General features: G+C 45.6%; 1 protein-coding gene across 1 annotated transcript; it reads right to left on the reverse strand.

The window, feature by feature from the left end:
• Window positions 1-2,472: 2,472 nt before the first annotated feature.
• HEBP1 (heme binding protein 1) lies at window positions 2,473-8,998 on the reverse strand. The gene is made up of 4 exons (XM_072867517.1): window positions 8,843-8,998; window positions 8,557-8,695; window positions 6,821-7,001; window positions 2,473-5,496 (listed from the first exon to the last, which is right to left on the reverse strand). The coding sequence occupies exons 1-4, from the start codon at window positions 8,918-8,920 to the stop codon at window positions 5,325-5,327; spliced, it is 570 nt and encodes a 189-aa protein (XP_072723618.1). The 5' UTR covers window positions 8,921-8,998; the 3' UTR covers window positions 2,473-5,324.
• Window positions 8,999-21,264: the final 12,266 nt, after the last annotated feature.

Genomic DNA, 21,264 nt, shown 5'->3' on the forward strand with positions numbered 1-21,264 from the left:
CAACAGATTCTGCTGAGAGCCAAGCAGAGATTATGAATGAGCTGACAAAACCAGCCTGCTGTTGGCATAGGCACCAAGCAGAGACGGAGTAGCTACACTGGAAGCGTTTCATCCATTACTGTCAGAGAAGTCACTTTTACCACTGATCCTGCTCCAATAAATCATGTTGCCAAGCAGTTTTATAGAAGCGTTATACATCCAAAGCTACTTATGGTCCCGTTAAAAGAGATGCATTTCTTTTTTAGCTCAGTGTGGCTGAAATGCTGTTACAGAAGAAAGAGAGTCAGTGCTCAGAGTGCTATTTTAAAAGAGGTATTACTGTAATTACAGCAGGAGGGACGATGTGAGCTAGGAGCCACCATCTTCTTTCCCTGTCCCATTGCCTTTGGGCAGCTTTGCAAAGCCGAAAACTTGCTACCACAAGCACAATAGCTGCTCACGCACCCTTTGCCATGGTGACTGATGAAAATGGGGAAATAATGATGTTACTTCCCCATTCACCATAAATCACCCATCTCCTCAAAGTGACTAGAGTATTGTAAGTCTGGCCAGATTTATACGCACAACTTAACCAATTAGCTCTTTTATAAAGGCTGTCGTCTTCTTAATGCAGTGTTAGATATATTTAGGCATGTGTCTACAAAAGAAAGTATTTCTTTCCGAAGCTAACAAAGCTCTCATTCTAGCAGACTTAAAACCTCGGTCTGCAAATGTTTGCCCTGTGGCTGTGTTTGCATTAGCAAGTTATTCAGTGACAGCAGAAGCCAACCAATAGATCAAAGCGGGGGGTCTGGAGGCCCCTACATGTACCCTACATATATACATACACATGTACATCTACACGTACACATACATATACACATATTTATACAGGTACACATGTACATATATATAAATATATATGGTTTGCCACTGTTGAGGCCAGCATGAAAACTCTCACAGGTTATGTTACTAACAAGTGGGGCAGCTTAGGAAGCTGGTACATCCAGTACAGCTAAATCTACACGGCATGTGTATAATTTCCGTCAAGATTATGCTTTTGAATTTGGCTCTGTTTAAATGTGGCCCTTCCTGTGGCCATCCCTATCGCTGTCACACCGCTGCTCCGCACCGTGCTGGGAGGGACCTGCCCAGCTGCTGATTAGCAGCAAGGCCACTCCTGTCTCTGGCAGGCAGAGATAATTCCCAAGGCCATTACCCCGCTAAGCCCGTCCGACCCAGCAGGCAGCGCAGGCAGCCATGGAGGTGCTCCTCTTCCCCACGAAGCGGGGCGATGGGAGAGGGCAGCAACACAGCCTTCGCTGTGCACACCCAGCACACCCCAACAACCCAGCAAGGCAGCTGCCGACAGCACCAACGGGCCTAAGCAAGAAGAAACGTCCTTCTTCCAGTTTCCCCTGCACGGTCTTCTTAAATCCACACACAACAGTTGATATCATGACTCACTGTCGAACATCAGAAAAGCACCGAAATGTCCCAGTTTCAGCGTTTGCTGGAGACAGAAAAGGGCACTGCACAGGCACAGAAGAGAAGCAAGGAGGTCTCTAGGCAATCTGCTGCACTAGTATTCCTCAGAGAACAAATACTGAAGGGGAAAGAGAAAAAGCTTTTTTTTCTAACATCAGTTCAGGAGTCAATTGCATGTAACGGAGCAGCTGTGACCGTGCTGGCCTCGGGTCAAAATCCAGAGTGCACCTCTTGACTCCTGGCCTTAGCACAAAGAGGTTGCTGGAATCCCTCTAATGTCAACGGCGAGTCTGGCTGTCCAAACAAACATGCACCCGCAGTGACAGAGGCGTATCAAAAAGCTGGCTGACCCAACTGCCGCTGGAGCAGAGAGACAAGCTGCTGGAAAACCTCAGCCAAAGAGTATTTCTGCCCTTCCACACGCAAGGAACTCCTTGCCATAGGACAAAAGGATGCCGCGGATAGTAAACTTACCTAGTCTAAAAAGCAACCGGACAAATGCATGGGATAAAGTCTATCAGGGTCTACCAAGAACAATAACAAATATCCGTGAGCCACACTGTACTGAAGACGGGGGAATATGTAGAGGAGGTATCAGCCCGCAGTTGCACTGATCCTGTAATCTGTCTCAGGTGTCCACTACTATCCATCACTGGCAGCAGGGCACTGAGCTAGATGGACCTCAATGTGACAATATGTCTAACATCTCCAGATAGTAGGTTGTGTTGAAAATCAGTCATGAATATTTGCCTGAACACTGTCCGAGAACCCCACCCACAGGAACACACAAGTGAACACACAATTTTCCTCAGGTAAGCAGGCCCCCTAGTTTCTACATTAACACAAATACATCAGTCAAAGACTCTCAGTGGCTGGGACCAATGAAGAAGGAGATTACTCCATCAGCTCCCATCTTGCACAGTCAGATAATGCAGGGCCACACCAGGATACCTAAAATAGCAATTTATTGGAAAAAGCATTATGACTATTCATAGACGCTGCGACATGATTAGTACCCCAAACAGAAAGATAAACTGGCAACCTAAAGTCTTTCAAATCAACAACTCCCACTGAGCTCGCAAAGTCAATGATCAGCACAAAAATTGTAACTCACAATATTATCATTTTTTTATTTATTTAAAAACTCTAGAAAATGCAGACAGAACACAGGCATCTTTGCTTGTACAGTGTCCTGGTTTTGGCTGGGATAGAGTTAATTTTCTTCCTAGTAGCTGGTACAGTGCTGTGTTTTGGATTTAGGATGAGAATAATGTTGATAACACACTGATGTTTTAGTTGTTACTCAGCAGTGCTTACACTAAGTCAAGGACTTTTCAGCTTCTCATACTGCCTGCCACCGAGGAGGCTGGAGGTGCACAAGAAGCTGGGAGGGGGCACAGCCAGGACAGCTGACCCAAACTGGCCAAAGGGCTATTCCATACCATATGACATCATGCTGAACAAAAACTGGAGAGGTCAGCTGGGACGGCGGGGCCACTGCTCAGGAACTGGCTGGGCATTGGTCAGCGGGTAGTGACCAACTGCATTGCGCACCGCTTGTTTTGTATATTATCATTATTATTATTATTTTCCCTTCCTTTTCTGTCCTATTAAATCGTCTTTACTCACCCCATGAGTCTACCTTTTTTGCAATTCCCTCCCACTGCAGGGGGGAGTGAGCGAACGGCTGTGTGGTGTTTAGCTGCCTGCCAGGTTAAACCATGACATACAGGAAAGGCAATTCTGTTTGCATAAGCTTTTCATATCAGTTAACACTGTTTATGAAACTGTACCCTGCCTACTGTATGCAAAAGGCCAGTATCGGGGCTGCACAGGCAGAGCCTACAGACGCGATTGCTCTCACTGTTGGGTCAGAAGCTCTCGCTCTCTGTTCAGAGTGTATGCATGTCATGAAAAAAACCCCACGCTGCCGAGATGTGCATCTCTGTTCATACCAGGTTTATTATTGGTCTTCCTAACATCTGAGATTTCACAGGAGAAATTTTGAGAAATTTCAGGATTTTGATCATTGCAGGACATTCACCACCGGTAGCCAGAAAGGACTGTATCCACAGTCTACATACAAATTCCAAAATGAACCCAGGAACGCATAAACTAGGCAGCACTGTGCCCCTCCATTCCTCACCCACAAAGGTAAAAATAATCTGGGACATGAATAGGTCCCTTTGGATTCAGGAACGGCCTTAGAAGGGCCTTTGTTCCTTAAAAAACTCCTTCAAAAGCCTAACTCTTTGTCTGCCTTGATTTCCCTTTTGATTCCTCCTCCCCTGCACTGCAATCACTAGCTGCAGCCAATAGCTTTTCCCTTGTTTTTTTTTTAAATCAAATGATATCTGCTCTTTTTACCCATCCTGACTAGCTGCTCTTGCACAGAGGTGACTGAAACTCTCTCATGAGGTCCACACCAAAGCTCTTCTATGGCTCAGCAAGAGAGAAAAGGAAAGCACATCAGAACCTGCTGAGATTTGTTCTCAGAAAGCAGGCACATGTGAAACAGCTCAACCGGCCAGAACCCGGGACGCCATCTGACAAATCTCTCTTTCAGCTCCAGGGGAAAATGGCTTTTGGAAAGTGCCTGAACTTTGGGGCACTTAAGCATCAGAGGAGTACACCTCTTTTAGTGGAGGTAACGAATTATACAGGCACCCACAAGTAGCATGGTGTGGAGCGTGTTCCCACTGCAGGCATCCTGCTGCCTCCCTGGCAGAGCCGACAGCTAAAATGCTGGTTTGATGCCTAACAGTTAAACATTGCTGGTCTTCCTAAAACAAGACCCACCCTTATTATTGTATGTAAGGTTTCTGAAAGGCTACACATTATTTGACATAAATCCCTCTTTCCAAGAACAGTCAGGTCTTCCTCCTTCTTTAAAGAAGAGAGCTGCTCTGAGTAGCCCTTCAGAAACTAACATCATTTAAGAAGAGAGTTTTTTTAAAGATCTGCACCCACAGTAGTTCCACTAGATGCTCACCATTCTTCAAATGCACCCTCAGATCACAATAGGCACCTGCTTTTTTCACAGCCTGTATTTTTCTAATTCAATTAGATGACCACACACATTTCAGTGTTGGCCATTGTGTAGGCTAGTTTTAAAGAAATGTTACACCCAAGTAACAGGAAGGTGAGGAAATCATCTTGGGGTCTCCACAACACATTGTCCAGCTGCTAGCTGAGATCAGGACATAACACACCCCAAAATGTCTCACCTCAAACAGAGGATAGCTGCAAACGGAAACCTGGATCTTCCTCTAAATGACATTTCTCAGTCAGATGACAGAAGCATTGCTCTCCTCCACACTATGAGTCAACGTAAAGGATGCTTATTTTCACTGCGCTATGTTGGTAGCAATACCCGTGTCCCTTTAGACTGGTTTTGGAATGGCACAGATAAAAGCAGCATTTTACAGATGCAGCAAGCTCAAGAAGATGAAAAAGTCCCTGTATGCACTTTCGTCATGTTCCCGTCTGCCTCAGGTGAGACTAATAGCCTGCCAGCACTTGGACGTGACTCCTGTCAGGCACCAGTCTTATTAATTAAGTACTTTGGCTGTCTCAGCACTGAACTCTGGGAGCATGAGGGAGATAAAACCAAGCCACCGAGAGATCATGAGAGTCTGTGTGGTTGAGGACTTCGTCCGGAACAAAGGAGCAGGATCGTCAGAGGGCTCTGCAGTGTTCTTCTAAAATGGCTGGTCCATAAAAGACCAAGACATAGGTGTGGAGGGAGAAAAGGATGGTTTTCTGCCTCTGCCAAATTGTTAGTTTATTTTGAAGAGGACAGGGACATAGTGTGGGGAGGCTATCAGTGCAAGCCAGCAGCACTGGGAGCCAGATGCTCACTCTTTCACAAACCAGACCTCATTGCGTCGCCCATAAGGCTTCATGGGGGGGTCGTAACCATTGCAGAAGTAGAAATCCTTGTGGTATGCAGCTTCATTCCCCAGAGCAGATTTCAGCTTGGCAGCATAGTTCACGTAATCCACCTCTTTGGCATAGCCACCAAACTGCCTGCAAAGAAACCAAGCAGAGAGAGAGGTGCTGAGCAGTCCTGGCAGAGCACAGAAAGAAAGAGAAGGAAAACGATATATTGCCACAATATATTTAGCCACGCGTTTTGATCCAGGTCCTGCCAACATGCACTCGTGCAGGCGCTGTTCTTTGTGAACCAGCACACTTTGTGATAGATTAAGTCTAAAGGGTTACACAGACAGGGTGCATACACAGCCATTGGCAGACCCCAAACAGACCCCCCCAAACAGACCCATATATATCAGTCAGCAGAATAGCCCAGCCCTTTGAATCAACGCCGTATCAGAGGAACAGCTTCCTAGAGCACAAGGTTATCTCCAAGTCTGCTCAGCGCGCAGTGCTTACACCAACCATGTCAACAACCATGTTCACTGTGGTGTGAACAACCATCTGCTGGAAGCCAGATCATGAAAGGAAGCCAAACTCTAGTGAGTCCAAGGAAAAGGGGGGGTGGGAACAGAGATGTTAGCAATTAGAGCCCACAGTACTATTTAAAAGGGGTGGGCTGGAATTGGTCTGTTTTATGTTGACCTCCCACCAACAGGAACTGTTTCAACATCAGCCAGCACCTCACCACCCTGTCTCAGAGCCAAGGTCTGAGACAAAACAGCCTGTTCTTGCAGAAGTGGCCCACGCCCACAGCAAAGGTCAGGCAGCAGTCAGCAAGGGAGGAGCCAGACAGTTTAAAAGTCAGCCAAAATAGTTCAAGCAAGGAGGCATCCAAGGGGTTAAATACAAGGTGAAGAGCTTATTGCTATTGTGATGCCACTTTGAGCCCAGCATGTCAGTCAAGAGCTGAAGACATTCAAAACCTATTTGAAGCAATGCAATGGCTGCTTGTTTCCATGTTGGACTCTGCCATGAGTCCATCTAAGTGAGGCTTCAGCTGACACCTGTAGTTTGATGCGAACCACACCAAAGGACATGCTTGATGACCAAGAACCATCTTGATCCCAGGAAGTGGGGAAAACAATAGTTTTCAGAGATTAGGAATGACTCAGTACCTTCATATTCACCCTTCCCTGCTCTTCACCTCCCCAGGTGAAATGAAAAGGCTTTCAGGGCTAACCTTTGCGCTTGTTTTCCCAGTGAAAAAAAAAATCCATATTCTAAATGGGTGCAGCATGACCGATGATAAGAAATGCCATAAAACACCTGCCTTCAGTCTAGAAAGACCCCTCCATCTCCTTCTACCACATGCACCCATTATCCAGCAAGTCACCTGGTAAAACCAACACTGCTCTTCAGAGCACGCTAGAGATCTCAGCACTTGGGAATGGAAATCCCAGCATGCATTCCTTACGTGGAATAAATGGTCATCCCCTGTCTCTCTTCAATCTTAATGCTTTCGTCGCTAGGACAAGGAGGGTTGGCTTGAAACTGGCTTGGGATCCGCAGAAAGACCTTCACTTTCTGCTGGAGGGAGCCATCTTCAGCAGGAAAAGCAGTGATGGAGACAGGAGCAGTCATGCCCATTCCAACCCCTGAAAGAGACACACAGACATTACTAAAGAAGTCTAGGTTCTTGGGAACTCACAGAATTACCAGGAGATTCACAAAAGCTAATTTTAGTTTAGGAAAACTCCTCACACTGAACTCCTTGTATAGTCAGTCAAGAGTGGGGTCCTCTGGGGCATGCAGAACAGCCACAATAGGCTTCTGCTTGGGCCAAACTTCTCTCTCCACTGACTGCACAAGGATCCTGGGAGATAAGGGCCCCAGGTGACCTCTGGATGGCTTTTTATTAATGGTCCTGTTTCTGTGGCTCTTAACCATATAGCTCATGCCACTGAGACATTCTGTTTTTCTGACAAACCACCTCTAATACAACAGGGTCTACAGTTCCGGGGCAGGTCAGTGGTACATGTAAATCTACATCAGTATTTAAATTGTTATCATCTGCACCTAGTGGTGAGCCCGTAGCCAATACTGCGTGACAGGAGCTTTCTCCTAAACCCTTCCAAATGCTTCCAGACATCCTACAAGTTCCAGTGCCCCAAAACTCAGAGCTGCTCTGGCTTTCAGCAGGACTGTCCATGCTGTCCACCACTCCAGGAACAGCATGCTTCTTTTCTGCTCATTACTGCCTAGATGTACCACATGGCACTAAGGAACATTTTTCTTCCCTCTTGTTCTTTCAGTAGTAGGGAAGCTCCAACCCTCAGGATCAGGTTGCCACACAACCAGTTGAGATCAATCCATCTTCCTCATTTATTTTGCTCTGACACCATACCTGTCTCTGTGGCACACATTATAGAAGGCACCCTTTCTCCCACAGCAACAGCGATCATCACCTTTCCAAAACATGCTGCTGTAAATGCCATTTCCCTCTGCATCCAGCTCCTATGCCCATACAAACTATACAAGTCCCTCTACCAGTTGCCTGAGAAAGATGTGAAAGCAAATGTATATGCCTCAGAACCACTCTGTCGTCTTCTCCTCCTGCCACGGATGATTACCAATGCACATACTTTAGCAAATTGAGAATTAGAAGCAATCACCTAGAAGCACCGTTATAAAACATTACGAAGTACCATTAAAAAACAAGCTCATTGTTCATTATCTTTCCATGAATAAAAATAGCCAGCGTATATGATAAAATATCAAGGTCATAAAAGTTATTTCACTGCCTACAAGGGCATATCACAGAACCGAAGTGCCCCAGATACCCTGGCTTTCATCAGCTACCGCTCACCCAGGGAGCTGTGACAGACATACGTGTGATTACCCTCACACTGTCCCAGCTGCAAGGGAACTCATTCCTGCTTAAACGAATCACTTTTGAGATTTTTACCCCGAAACAGAGATGGGTTAGGAGTGGGCTCATAGCATGAGTTGGCTGGGCATGCTTTGACCTGTGGCAAGTTTGTTTTACCCAGCGAGAGGCCATCCCATCACAGACCCCCGGTGCCAGGAGCCGCAAGCCAGGCGGGCCCGCGGTGCCGTCGCCTCCATCCATCCGGCTTTCACCAAGCCTCTGCTAGCAGCGGTCGACCACAAACATCCGCCAAGGCCCGCAGGGCGGGGAGCAGCTCTCACCCTTGTCGTTGGTTCCTCCGACGTACTTGAGGAGCTTGAGCACCCCTTCCTTCGAGGCTTCGTCGAACGGCTTCCCCGCCACCTCCACCGCTGCAAACCGCCCGCCCTCGCACGCCCTCTCCTCGTAGCTGAGCTGCTCCTGGGGAAGGGGATGAGGATAGAGAAGCTGCCAGCTGCCCGGACGGGCTGGGAGGAAAGCGCTGCCCGGGAACATCCGCTCCCCCTCGCAGCGCCTTACCCGGCCCGGCCGGCGCAGAAACAGCCGGCCGCCCGCCCCGCCACCTACCTTCTCCCCCTTGCTCAGCACCCGGTAGGGCCATGCCTCCACGGTGCTCAGTAGGGAGTTCTTGATCATGCCCAGCATGGTGCCACTCCGCTCGGCCGCGCTCGGCTCGGCTCGGCCCGGCCCCGCTCGCCTCGGGCGAGGTGGGAGGGCCCGGGGGGCGCCCCGCCGCTTGCAGCGCGGCGCACCGCCCCCAGGGGGCGCCCAAGGGCCGCCTGCGCCGCGGGGGCGGGGGCGGGGGCGCGGGGCCGGGGCGGCCGGCAGCCGCGGTCGGTGGGGCTGGGCCGGGCGGCGATGCGGCCGCGGCGGGCTGTGGGAGCGGAAAGCCGGCGGCCCCGGGGGTGAAGTAATGGAGGACGCCGAGAAGTGTGAAGAGTAATAAAGTGCGGGAGCAGGTGGTATTCATCGGGGGGAGAGAGGAAATCTGAAGGAAATAACATACGAGGGAGGGAAGTACTGACAAAAGTGCTAATGTATAGCACGGAGGGGCACGGCTCTCCTGAAACTGCAAAATCTTTTTTTTATTTTTTTTTTTTAAATAAACGGAACTAAGGGGGATCACAGTTCTTGTCTTTTAAGACAGTGAAGGTAAGGCAGTGCTCCATGTCTCTCTGGATGTTGTAGGCTTTAGGTAAGGGGTAGATCTTAGAAGCCGCTGATGATATTTGCTCTCCCTCCACTGACCTCTGTGTGTGTTCACAGCCCAACCAGTCAACTCCGTTTAAAACTCCAGCCAGGACCCTTCCCAGAAATATATGTAAATGAACACAACACGGGGCTTGGGCAGCTTATATAGCTGGGTATGTTTATGTGCATGGACGACTTAGATCCTTCATGATCACAAGTGGGTTTTAGTTGTACAAGCCATGTCAAAGGACAAGTGCCAGGCAGAGAAAGTGCCTTGCCCAGAATCGTTTAAGAAGAGGGTAGCGGAGGCAGGAATCAAATACCGGTCACTGGGGCAGCCATGGATCAGACCAGCCTCACCAGGCAAATGATGCTATGTTTTAATAACTCAGGATGCCTGCTCAGCTGGACTTCTGCCTTCTCAAACAGAAGGTGAGGGGTGTGGGAGCAGGCTGATGCATAACTTTACTATACTCTTAAAAAGAAAAAGAGAAAATTATGAAAGAAATGTGCCATTAAAGCATTGCCATCTAGAGAGAGAGAGTGCTGCAAAGACAAAGAAGTTAAAGCAGCTGGCCATGGTCATCTGATCAAACAGGCCATGTTCAGGTCAGGGAGCAGGGCTGGAGCCTGACATGGACTTTCACAGAGTGAAGGACAGGGGCTGCTATCAGTGGTAACAAGGCCACAGATCTAGTAGTCATTTATTAGCCATTTATATAATTTGGTTTATTCACCATTATGCAAGAAAATGCAAAATTGTAATATACATTGCATGCTGCAGCTTATTTGTTCTCTTTTAAAACAGTGAATTTCTCCATTGAGCTGAGGAATTTTGCCAAAAATACCAACTTGCACATATCAGTATAGGAATACATGGACTGGGTTAGAGCAGAGGTCCATCTTGCCCAATCCTCTGTCTCTGGCAGAAGCTGCTGGTGGACATCTAGGTAAAAAGTGAAAGCATGCAGTGATCTGGTCTGGCCTCCCACCTCCAGCCATCTGTGACTGAGGGACTTCCCTGAGCCAGAAGTCTTACCTTTCTGTTTCACGTTGGATTTTATACAATTTCAGGTTGCCTGATGCTCATGTCTAAAATATGAACATGAAAGCTGATGTTTATGTTGTATTCTTCCTCTAGGTAGGCCAAAGTGACCAGCAGTCCCTACGGCCCCAGGCAAAGTGCGTAAAGCATCGCCTGGAGGGACCAGCAGTCTGTGCAAGTGTACAGCTGATGCTACAGCACAGCCTAGTAGCTCTGAATGCAGAATAACAAGGAGGAGGTTGATGGGGCCTTTCTCTCCTGTTATTCCTTGTAATTTAGGTAAATATATTCTGGGATCAAAATAGTCTACATTTCCTGAGAAATTATGATGACAACTTCACCAAAGGCACAACTGTATCTTTTTATCAGCCTTTTCACAGGCTTGATTTTTCCCTTGTCTAGTTAAGCAGTGTTTCAAATTCCCAAGCAAAAGCCAAAGAAAGACCTTCCAAGTTAGAGTTTTGTTATTTTCTGAAAACCTGAACTCAGAGAATTTACATCCGGGAAGTATTTATCAGATTGTCTCATACGCTCCTCATACCTCCCCCACTCAAATCCCAGGTCACAGCCAAAATGCTGACTGTGTTACTTCTTCTGGTGCATTTTGAAAGATTTCATATTAAACTAGGTTTTCCCCTTCCCCTCTGGAGGTTATTGTAGTGTCACTGAACTTCTTTCCATAAATTCAGGCCTTGGGAATCCTTAAATACCTAGTCTGCATCCTCACTGTTTCTGATTGGAGAATGTTTGCAAAACAACTGTCATGCCAGCCTCCCCCACAACCATTTAGACATAATCCATTCTTTATTTTTGTTGTCATAAATTGTTTCATCCAGACTTTTAACAATATCGTTCATTTTCCTCTCTGACTCTCCTGCCTATGTTTCAACAGATTTCAGGTATGCAGTTGGCTGCAATGCTGGATGAGAATCTCTGTATTGGATTTACCTTTAGAGACCTAAAGGGCAAGCCCACTCTGTCCTCTGTTCAGTGCATAATTTGATTTCTGCACTGTTTTTTATCACCAGTTCTATCATCAGGAAGCCACAGGCAAAGACAAGCCGAAGGCAGGGTACTCTGGGTATTCCCCGAGGCACCAAAGTCCTTGAGTTGCATAGTTATTCTTTTTCTACAGATCTTAATTGTGCTAAAGGATGTTGGAAAATGTCTGGAGGTCAGTGCTTGCATGTGGAGAAGATACTCTGCGAATTGGACACCAACTGAATTATTATCTGTGATTTTGGGGACTGAACTGTCTCTTAAGCTACTTTGGAAAATCCTTCTAGACACCTATCTATGCCATTAAGTATCTAAATAGTTTTGAAAAAACATCCCCTGGTTTCCAAGGGTCTTGGCACAAGTCAATGCAATGTCTGTCAGAATGCTGGAAATTCTGAACATATCTGCTGAATAACAAGGTTTTGAGTGCCCAGTTCCAGATAGCTAAAAAAAACCTCTTTGCAGAAGATAGATGTTCAAATTTGGTCCCTAGAATCTGACACATCTTCAGGCTTGAAACATGATGCGCAGACCAAGGTTATCCAACCCTACGCACCCTCCGAACATGTGAACGGGGCATTCTTTGCACTGATGGAGAATAGATTGAGGCTGTATTTTAAAACATGGCTTCGTCTCCCCCTCCCTGCCCAGCTGGAAGTGCCAAGCACTAATCTATCTTTCTGCATTCATCAGGCGTTCAGCACTTTTGAGGATCAAATTCCCCAGCTGTGTCAGATGGAGTGCTGTAAAAATAGGACAGAGACAGAAATTCACCTGATCTTTATAGAAAGAGCTTCCTCTGGTAAGCAGAAAGAATGACTGTATAGCCTGAAGGTATTCACACTCAAGTAGACTGAGCTTGTCAGCTCATTCTGCTTGGACACAAAACACCCATCACTGAAGAACAGGGTCAGATTTCACCTACTGACCTAGGTTTGAAAGGCAGCAACAAAATGCAGAAGTTCTGGTGTCCTTAGTAAAGCTGACCTGTATGTGCTTTACTTTATTCTCTCTAGCAGCATCCCATGGAGAAAGGCGTAAGCAGATGAAAAAAACATAAAGATTTTCCTTTTTTTCTGGTAGAGAATTAACTCCTCTGAGGTCTCCTGCGAGCATACAACCTTCTCCTATGCACTGGAAGTCTCCGCAGCTGAGTATTTCCACGCCTCTGGCTCTGCAGAGCGTTCATTCGGAAGGGAAGGACGGTTTTGCTCATGACATTGAGGCGTTCGTTCAGTTCTTCTAGCCTTTTCCTTATTGACTGGACTTCCCTCACAAGATTGTCCACAGCTGCAGAGACAGGGCGGAGACTACAGGAAGAGTAATACAGGAGAATAACTCAGTGTGAGGAGTGTTCCCAAGCATGCAAAATAATTTACCATGGCCTTGTGCTTGTTGGTGGGGAAGTTGCAAAGAACCATTAAAAGATGCTTCCAAAGCCACCCTGACCCTTGGGTGGTGGGAAGTCATCTGACATGCCCCCGTCTGAACCCAGGAAACCATGAGCTTCCGCACCAGCATGGGCGACATGCTCTTTCCATTGCCACCAAAGTGCAGCTGGCTCGGTGCAGAATGACAGCTGGTTTATGAGCTCCCAGAAGCACTTCACAGCACTCCTGCTTTAAGGGGGGAGATGAAAACCATCCTGCGTGGCTGGGGCCAGCAGGCATAGAGAAGAAGAGAGCAGCAATGCGTGGGATCACTTATGAGGACTTCCCAATGAAGGGCAGGCTGCTGCGTGCCATGGTGCAGCTGTGATTGCACAGTCCCCTGGTCACTCCAGGCTGTACCTCTGCCTGAGCTGAGCGTGGGGGAGAGCCAGGTTTTACATCAGGCTTTGGCAAGGTGAGGGCTGCATTGATGCACCAGTGTGCTTGGGGGTAACCACATCCCTTCCCTTGGAGGCCTTCCTCTCAGTCTCCCTTTGGGTGTTACGAAGCTCTGATGATCATTCTAATCTTACCTGATATTAATTAGTATTAAATAGCCTCATTGTTATCCAGGAGCAGACATGGAGGCTGGGCCAGTGATTCCCATGGATTACTGTCAGTCCTCAATATTTCTAATGGACTAGCCTGTGTCCTTACCAGCAAACTCTGAATTCAAAGCCCTGTGCAGGAAACATGGCTGAATAGTCTCATTACATCTCCCTGGACTAAAGTTAGAGCTTTCCAAATACATGACTTAATATCGGCCCTGATAATCTTGGGCACCAATGAATTTCAGCACTGGCAGTGTGAAAGTTGTGATGAATTCTGTGCTAATAACAGCAGCCACCATGCAGTCAGGGAGAAATTCATGCTAAAGGCCAGCATATAATCTATCAACTATATCCTCTTGAAACCCTAATTTGTACAGATACTGTGTGACCTCCTGACTAGTGTCATTTTATTCTTCTAGCCTTTCCTCCTCAACTGGTTCAATGCTTAGCAGTTGTGGACAGATATTCTTTTCTTTTTCCTAAAGAGAAAGCTGCGTTATGGAAGAGGACCACTTGCTTTAGGAACAACTCTGATTTAAGTGATATTTAGGTTTCTAGTATTCCCTAGTCCTCTCTCTCTTTCATTACCTTTTCCACTCTGTTTCTGGAAATTTCAGATTAAATTAAATGTTGTGAGTGTGCTCAATCATTAATATTTCCTGCAATGCAAAGGGGGAAATATGAGTACATGGACTAGTAAATAGCTTTCTCCAATCTGGGTGTTACAGAGATCGAAATAAAAAACATCACAGGCCAAATCAGCTGCTTCTCCCTGCCCTGTGGCCAAGTCTGTGTGTGGATTTGAAGCACAATTCATTTTTCCAGCCTGTTCTCACAGGAGTGAGGTGCCAAAGACAGCCTAAATTTTCTTTAGGATAATTCTTATAATACACTCATGGCAAGTGAGAATGTTTCACAATAAGTAGTCAGCAGAATATTCGGTTTACTAGAGTAATCAGAGCTGCTAGCACAACAGATACCAAGGCAGTTGGATTCATCTCCCCACAAATTGAGCAATCTGAAAGTTTGTCTTAAAGAAGATGAATCCTGCTCAATGAAGGACGCCCAAGAGAGGACTGAATCCCACCTCCAGATGAAGGGAATTACCTGGAGAACTCGGGCAGTAAAGCGTTTGGGTTGTTCAGCAGGGTGTGCTTCATTTGCCAGAAGATGCTGTTTCCCCATTTCTCAAGCGTTTGAGTAATGCTGTTAATGCCTTCTATGTTGACCTTGTCGGCTAGGTTAGCAGGATGTCCGTGGAAGAGAGGAAAATAAATGTGACAGAACAAGAAAACATGAGCCAGTGGTCTGAGTTTGATTCCACTCCCCATCACTTGAACTGAGTCGCAATGAAATGCCAAATATTAAACGTATGGAGGATCTAAATTAAAAAACAGATAACTCTCCCTCACAGCATAATTCTCTGCCTCCAGGTGCCCAAGTTTTCTGCTGTCACTGGATACCCGAGCTGATTATTTCTAAAACCATTTTTCTCCCAGAAATCTCTGCAGCTACCCAGGAACCAAGAAAGAGCACTCATGAATGAGCACTGTGTGTCTCACTCCAAGGACAAAATAGGCGAATCTTCAGCTCTGAGTTACTGAATGCCTCCCAGGCTGACCCACCACCACCACCTCTTACCGCCTTCTCTGTAGTTCCATTTCTGATGCTGGTCCAGAAAGTCCTCCTGGGATTTACTGCAGGGCAAGAGGACGAAGAAGAGGAAAAGGGGAAGAGTCACCATGATGGGTGTTCATAGGATCTTGACTTCGCCCTGCTCTGTGGAGACAAAAACTCTTGCTAACTGCTTTATTTCTCTTTCCTCTCCTTCTGCACCTCCCACCTGTCACCCCAACAACAAATTTCTCTCTGATGATGTATTTCTTTAAAATGTTTTTCAAGTTGCCCAGCCTAGCTTTTACAGAAGCACAGGGACTGTTCTTTTTCACAAGTACAAACCTCCTTACTTTTTTTCCAAGCCATTGAGTGGTACAGAGATGCTTCATCAACTGGCGGCAGCTAGGAACGTAGCTTTGCTTCTTATGTAGCCATGTTGGGATAGCACCTTTTAACTATAAATGTTCTATCAATGTCAGGAGGAGGTACTACGAGGTACAGAAATAGCTGCATCCCCATTTTGCAATTAGGGAAAGCAGGGTTCAAACCAGTGAAGCAATTCATCAAGGATTTAACAGAGGCCAGAATAAAAAATTGTACTTTTTGATCTGATTCACTAACCAGTGGCAATAACTTAAATGCTGCCCAGTGACGGAGCCTCAAAGGCAACCCCACCCCCCATGTACTGTCTCCACTTTGCCCCGGTGTCAGGGGCTCAGTTCCTCCTGAGCAAATCTGCAGAGCAGGCAAGACAGATATATGAACTGATGTGAGCATTTACCTAAGCTCCTTGTCTTCTTTCGAGTTTACCATCATTCCCAAGCCAATGAAAGTCAACCCTAACCTACAGGCCCTCCTGGACAAGTATCATCTCTAAATGTAAGAGGATAGGTCAGTCTCTCCACAGCTGACTCATGCTAATTTGTTATTCTGTCTTAATTAAGTAGTGCCTCAGTGTTGAATCTGATATTTTTATTTTTTTAGAATGTCATGAACAGCTGTTCTGGTAGAAACTGGCTGGAAATATCAATTATGCACATATTGCACATAGCAAACAGAAAAAATGCATTGCCAAGTTCATGGGTTTTAGTGATGATTTCAGTCATCTGTAGTCACAGTGATGGAGGGGCTTATGTGAGAAGTAGGCACATTCAGAAAATCCCAATTATTGCCCTGTTCAGGTAGATGCATCAAAAGTCTGAGACCTCACTGCAAAATATGAGAACATTAAATTGCTTTTTGAATATCATATAACCCTCATCTCCTAACCATCTGGGAAGAATTCAGCCACCTCAAAACCTACTAGAAGCTATAGCAGATAAAGCAGTACATAAATAAATCCTTTTACTGTATGCCTTTCTTACATTCAATCACTGCTGTATTTTAATTGCAACTGCATTTATTTTTCCATATATTTAAAATAGCAGTATGAATATAGCCATACTGATGGAAAATGTCATGCTACTTTAAAAATATTACTTTCCACCTGTCAGGATGTATTTTGTACTCAGTATTCTTCTTCTAATTGCAGTATTCATTTAAAGGAAAAAAATAAATTACCTTCTTCCTATCTCGCACATACATACACCTCTTCTTCCCCCCAAGTCAGAGCTGCCAAAATGAAGATCTCTAAGAAAGTCTGATGATATCATTGAGGCACATAATGAAAAGGTCTTCATGGACCTTCTTGAAACTATTTGCATTGACACCACAGCTCCTCTGCCTCTCTGCATTTCCAGATAAATACTCCAGCCTTTAGACCTTTTTTTTCTCTCTCTTTTGATGGCTATGCACTGCACATGCCTTTTTAATCTTCCCTGATGGGAAAGGGCTTACCAGACGCCAGCGTCTCTAACTGCAAATGATTTGAAAACGTTGCCAGCATCAAGGAGGCAGTGTGGCTTCCAAGCTCATTTTAAAACATCCTGAAGAGATTGTCCATTCCTTACCCTTTCCACCTCCCACCTGTTTCAATGCCCCAGGGCTGGGATACTTTGATCTTTCTCTATTTGTTAAAAGAAGGGTGGTGATAAATTCCACCTACGTCTGATACTGAAAATCCACCCTACTTGATCTCAAACTTTTTAAAACATCAGGTGTCCAAATGAATCACAAGACCCACACGCTCTATTTGCAGGTCCCCTCACGGACCAGGTTCTTTGTAGCTTTGCTCCCTGCATTCCTGAGGGCCTATTGTAATTTATTATCACAGTAAACATCAGGTTATAATCATTTTTGAAATAGATTTCCGTATCTCCGACACTTACACAGAAACTGAGCAATCTTCCCTCTCTTAGGTGGAATTGTAGAAGGCAAATGGATGTTCACTAATAAGGTTACTAGCAGGAAAAGTCTGCAGGGTCATCTGTAATAGGAACCAGATCCCAAGCCCGTTGTAAATATGTCTTCAGATCGGTTGCAGTGTCACACTGGGTAGAACACAGATTGACAAGCAGGGGAAACTCTCTTACATCCTTGGATTAAAGCACTTTTCTAAATCCAGAGAATAACAATAATAACATAGTAGCTTTGTTATTGTTACTATTAATTACAATGATATGGCATGCTCTCTGCCAGAAAATTACATCCTATTCTGCCCTCGGAGCAGGGTAGGCTCAGTGATTCACCGGACAGCCCCTTCATCTGCAAGCAGTGAAGACAGACATATTCGTCTCACTATTACACATTTTTTTTCTTCTTTTAACCTCTCAATTCCTCACTCCGACATGATAAAAGAGCTCTGCCGGCTCAATACGCTGAGCACAGCCCTGATGGGATCAGCAGTTGTGCCATCCGAGCCTGAATCCCTGCCCCAAAGCAAAGGAGCGCTGCCAGGATTTGAACTCCCATTGCTGTCCCTCTCCCATTCACCCTTTCTGTTTCTTGCTGCTCCAGTATACTCCATTTCACGCAGTGGGGAATGACGATAGAGCACCGAGATTTCACTGGTACCTGCCCCAGATTTTGACACACTAAGGGAAAACAGGTGATGACTTGAGCTCACTACTGCCCATGGGTTGTGCTGTCTGCTAGGTTATGGGGGAATTGCCTGGGTTATCCTCTCCCGGTGCCAGACACAGCTTCATTTCAAAGAGTCCTCTCTTCCCTGAAGCCTGAGGAGAACCCGCTGTTCCTATTGCAGACATGTGAGTTGTTGCATTACGATTCAGAGCTTGCCTGCCTCTTGTATATCAAGAGGGCTTGAAACCTTTCCCTGCACTTCTGACTGCTCTAAACACATACACTCTCCTGATGCCATGCATGAGCATCTTAGTGTGTTAGCTCAAGCCCATGCTTGCTTTGAGAGGAGGATTTTGTTGATTAGAGTTAGCAATCACTGTAGTGATGAGGAATTAGACATAGCAGGAGTGAAAGGGTTAACAAGATTGAAGTACTGAGAGTTTGGGTTATGCCTGAGAGAAGGAGGCTGTGTGTCGGGAGTAGGAGTGGATAGCATTGGAGAGAGATAAGGCGAGCGCGTGATTTTTTGTTGTGAAGAAAGGAACTGCAAAGTTGCAAAAAGATAGCCAATTGTATTAGCTGAAGGAACACATGAAGGACACGTGAACAAGACATATAAACCAATAAGAGTTCTCTCAGTAGCGCATGTACAAACAATTAGAAAGTATATAAGCCATGTAATAGTTCAATAAAGGGTCTTCGATTTATCCCTCGATCGGAGTCCGTGCATCAATCCGCTACATAGTGATACCTAAAATGAAGGATTTTTTTCTGCAATATTGGACTGCAAGTGAATTACCTTTGTATTTTTCATCTGAGACCCATTCTCCTCTCATAATTTCCCCAAGTTCCTTTCAAGCTACTTTCAAACTAAAGCTGAAGAGTGATAGTGGGTTTTGGGTTATTTGCAGAGAAATAAAATATGCTTTTAAATGAATCAGGGAGTTTGATCTCAGGTAAATCATAAATACATAAAATGTAGCTCTCACTCCAATGGTAATGGATATTTAAACATCAAAGTAAGTTTAAGATTCTCAATTTTGTAAAGGATCTCAATAGATAATAAAGGTATTTTTGCAGACTGTTGGAATTTCTCTCTCTTTATTTCCATATGCAATATTTTAAGAATATTTTAAGGTTACAATACTTACACCCAACTAAAATGTTCTGTTTTATGTATAAAGTCAAAGAAGGTTTAGGTGCTATAAACCAACCAGCTTCACATTAAAAAAACATATAGTAGCTGCATGCAATTCTCACAATTTCTCAGTTAATGCCAGTTCTGCCAGAGCTCCCAGGCTGGGATCCTGAAAAGACCCTGAGCTTTTAGAAGAGAAAGCTGCCAAGACTATGAGTCCAGAACAATCAAAGAATTTGCAAGCTCTACTTGCAAAGCGGATGGCATTTGTTAGCTCTCCAAGCAAAAAAAATCAGGGTAATATAAACATTAGCATATGCTTGTAGTGTTATGTAATGGTGGAAAGAACATGAAAAATGCCAAAAGCAATTTAAAAAATTGGATCTTACAATATTAAATCAGCCACCATGGTACAGCTAGAATATCACCCGTTTCAAAAGTCCTTGTTAAAAATCCATTGTAATGTGTTATTCTTCGGTTTATATGTGTGTGGGTATAACACTATATGTTGGTACACACGCATACCCAGCTTTGGGTTATGTAGGAATAACAATATCTTGACTTTTTCAAGTTTGGCAACATATTTGAGTTAAATAGTGCTTTTGTATATAATTAAGAGTTACACTGCTCATTTTCTACCTGGATGTTGTGTGAAAGCAAAGAGCATCTGAATCCTTCAAATAGCCTGACCGTCCTGCTAAACAAAGGGATCTGATTGACAGCCCCGATGACTGACAGCTAGGGTGATTCTGTTGCCAGCAGGCAGGCATACTGATGCTAAAGAAGAAAAATAAAAGCCATTCACGTGCAAAGCACACATCTACCGCAAATCATAACATTAGTAAAGTACTGTTGGGTTTGAGGAGGTAATATACACCTTCTGCCTCTTCGCCAGGTTACCTGCTTTTTCAGGATATGTCTTACCTCCATCTCTCTCTCATTTAGAGCTTGGTGCTCCCTCTTAAGTTTCCTCTCTCTCCCTGGATAGGCACCCACAGACCTTGCACTCTCCATGTCTGCCTGTCTGGCTGTCTCTAAGGATTTGCTCATTCTTCCTTTCTTCCTCCTTCTTTCACTTTGCACACCCCTATTCTCTGAAAATGTAGGTAGCAGTCCTCCAACCTCCAAGTTCATGCCAGTCTGCACATGTTCCCTCCTCTGCTGGCTCTTCCCACAGGTACCCTGAGAGTCCCTCAACCCAACAAGCTCTTTCCAAGGTGCATGGATGTGTCTCCTCCAGAGGAAGAAGCAAAACATCCCTGGGAAAGAAGGCAGACAATTGCATACAAGCATTACCTGTGCTCTTGAGGCCAGTCCTTCTGTGACGAGGCTTCCAAATCTCTGCCTCCCTGCTCCTCTTCTCCTCACCACCCCCTCTGCATTTCAGCTTGCAATGAGTGACGTGTCCCTCTTCTTTTCCCCGCTCTCTGCGTTTCCACGGTCTTTCTGTGGAGCCTCCTCCAGCTGTACCTCTCCTACCCCTCCCTCCCACTCCTGCGAGCTAGCCATCTCCCCCCACACATGGGAGCCTTATGGGAAGGAAAGCCTGGGCAATGGAACCCCTCTTGAAAGCAGCTCCGTCTGCAAGGACACCCGTATATTTTTGCCCCCGGCTCTTTTGGGCAGCTCTCAACCGCTGGCTCTCCAGCACAGCTGTACAACTTCTCTTACTAGTCACAGTTTCCACTATGCAGTGCTTCTCTCTGGCTGCTTGAACCCTCCGGCCATCCAGCCATGAATTTGTTCACCGTGTTGTTCCTGCCTTTTAACAAACATGCCAATTAATTCCCTGCTGATTAGTTCATTCCTGATGCGCTCTGCCAAATCTATTTCTGGTGGAATAAACAAGGAGGGATGAATCGGCTGCACTGTTGTTGTTTTTTTTCCCCTGCCCCACTCCCCCAGGTCCGTGCCTGCCAAATCAAACAGGCTCAGGTCTGGTCAGTACTCGATAAAGAGATTTCCGAAGGAACACAAGGTGTTCAAGGGATTATTTTTGTGAAGCAGGAAGTGGACCCCTGACTCTGGTCCCCGTGTCCATGTCAGACTGACATTTT

The sequence above is a fragment of the Ciconia boyciana genome, chromosome 1 (assembly GCF_034638445.1).
Source record: "Ciconia boyciana chromosome 1, ASM3463844v1, whole genome shotgun sequence".
NCBI lineage: Eukaryota > Metazoa > Chordata > Aves > Ciconiiformes > Ciconiidae > Ciconia > Ciconia boyciana.

What these genes read in the sequence shown, in the direction of transcription:
- HEBP1 (XM_072867517.1), bottom strand. Translation starts at nt 8,920, where the DNA reads ATGCTGGGCATGATCAAGAACTCCCTACTGAGCACCGTGGAGGCATGG. An exon ending in CGGAGGAACCAACGACAAGG is followed by an intron (nt 7,002 to 8,556) that starts GTGAGAGCTGCT and finishes TGTCTCTTTCAG; the next exon opens with GGGTTGGAATGGGCATGACT. An exon ending in GGGATGACCATTTATTCCAC is followed by an intron (nt 5,497 to 6,820) that starts GTAAGGAATGCA and finishes GTTTCTTTGCAG; the next exon opens with GCAGTTTGGTGGCTATGCCA.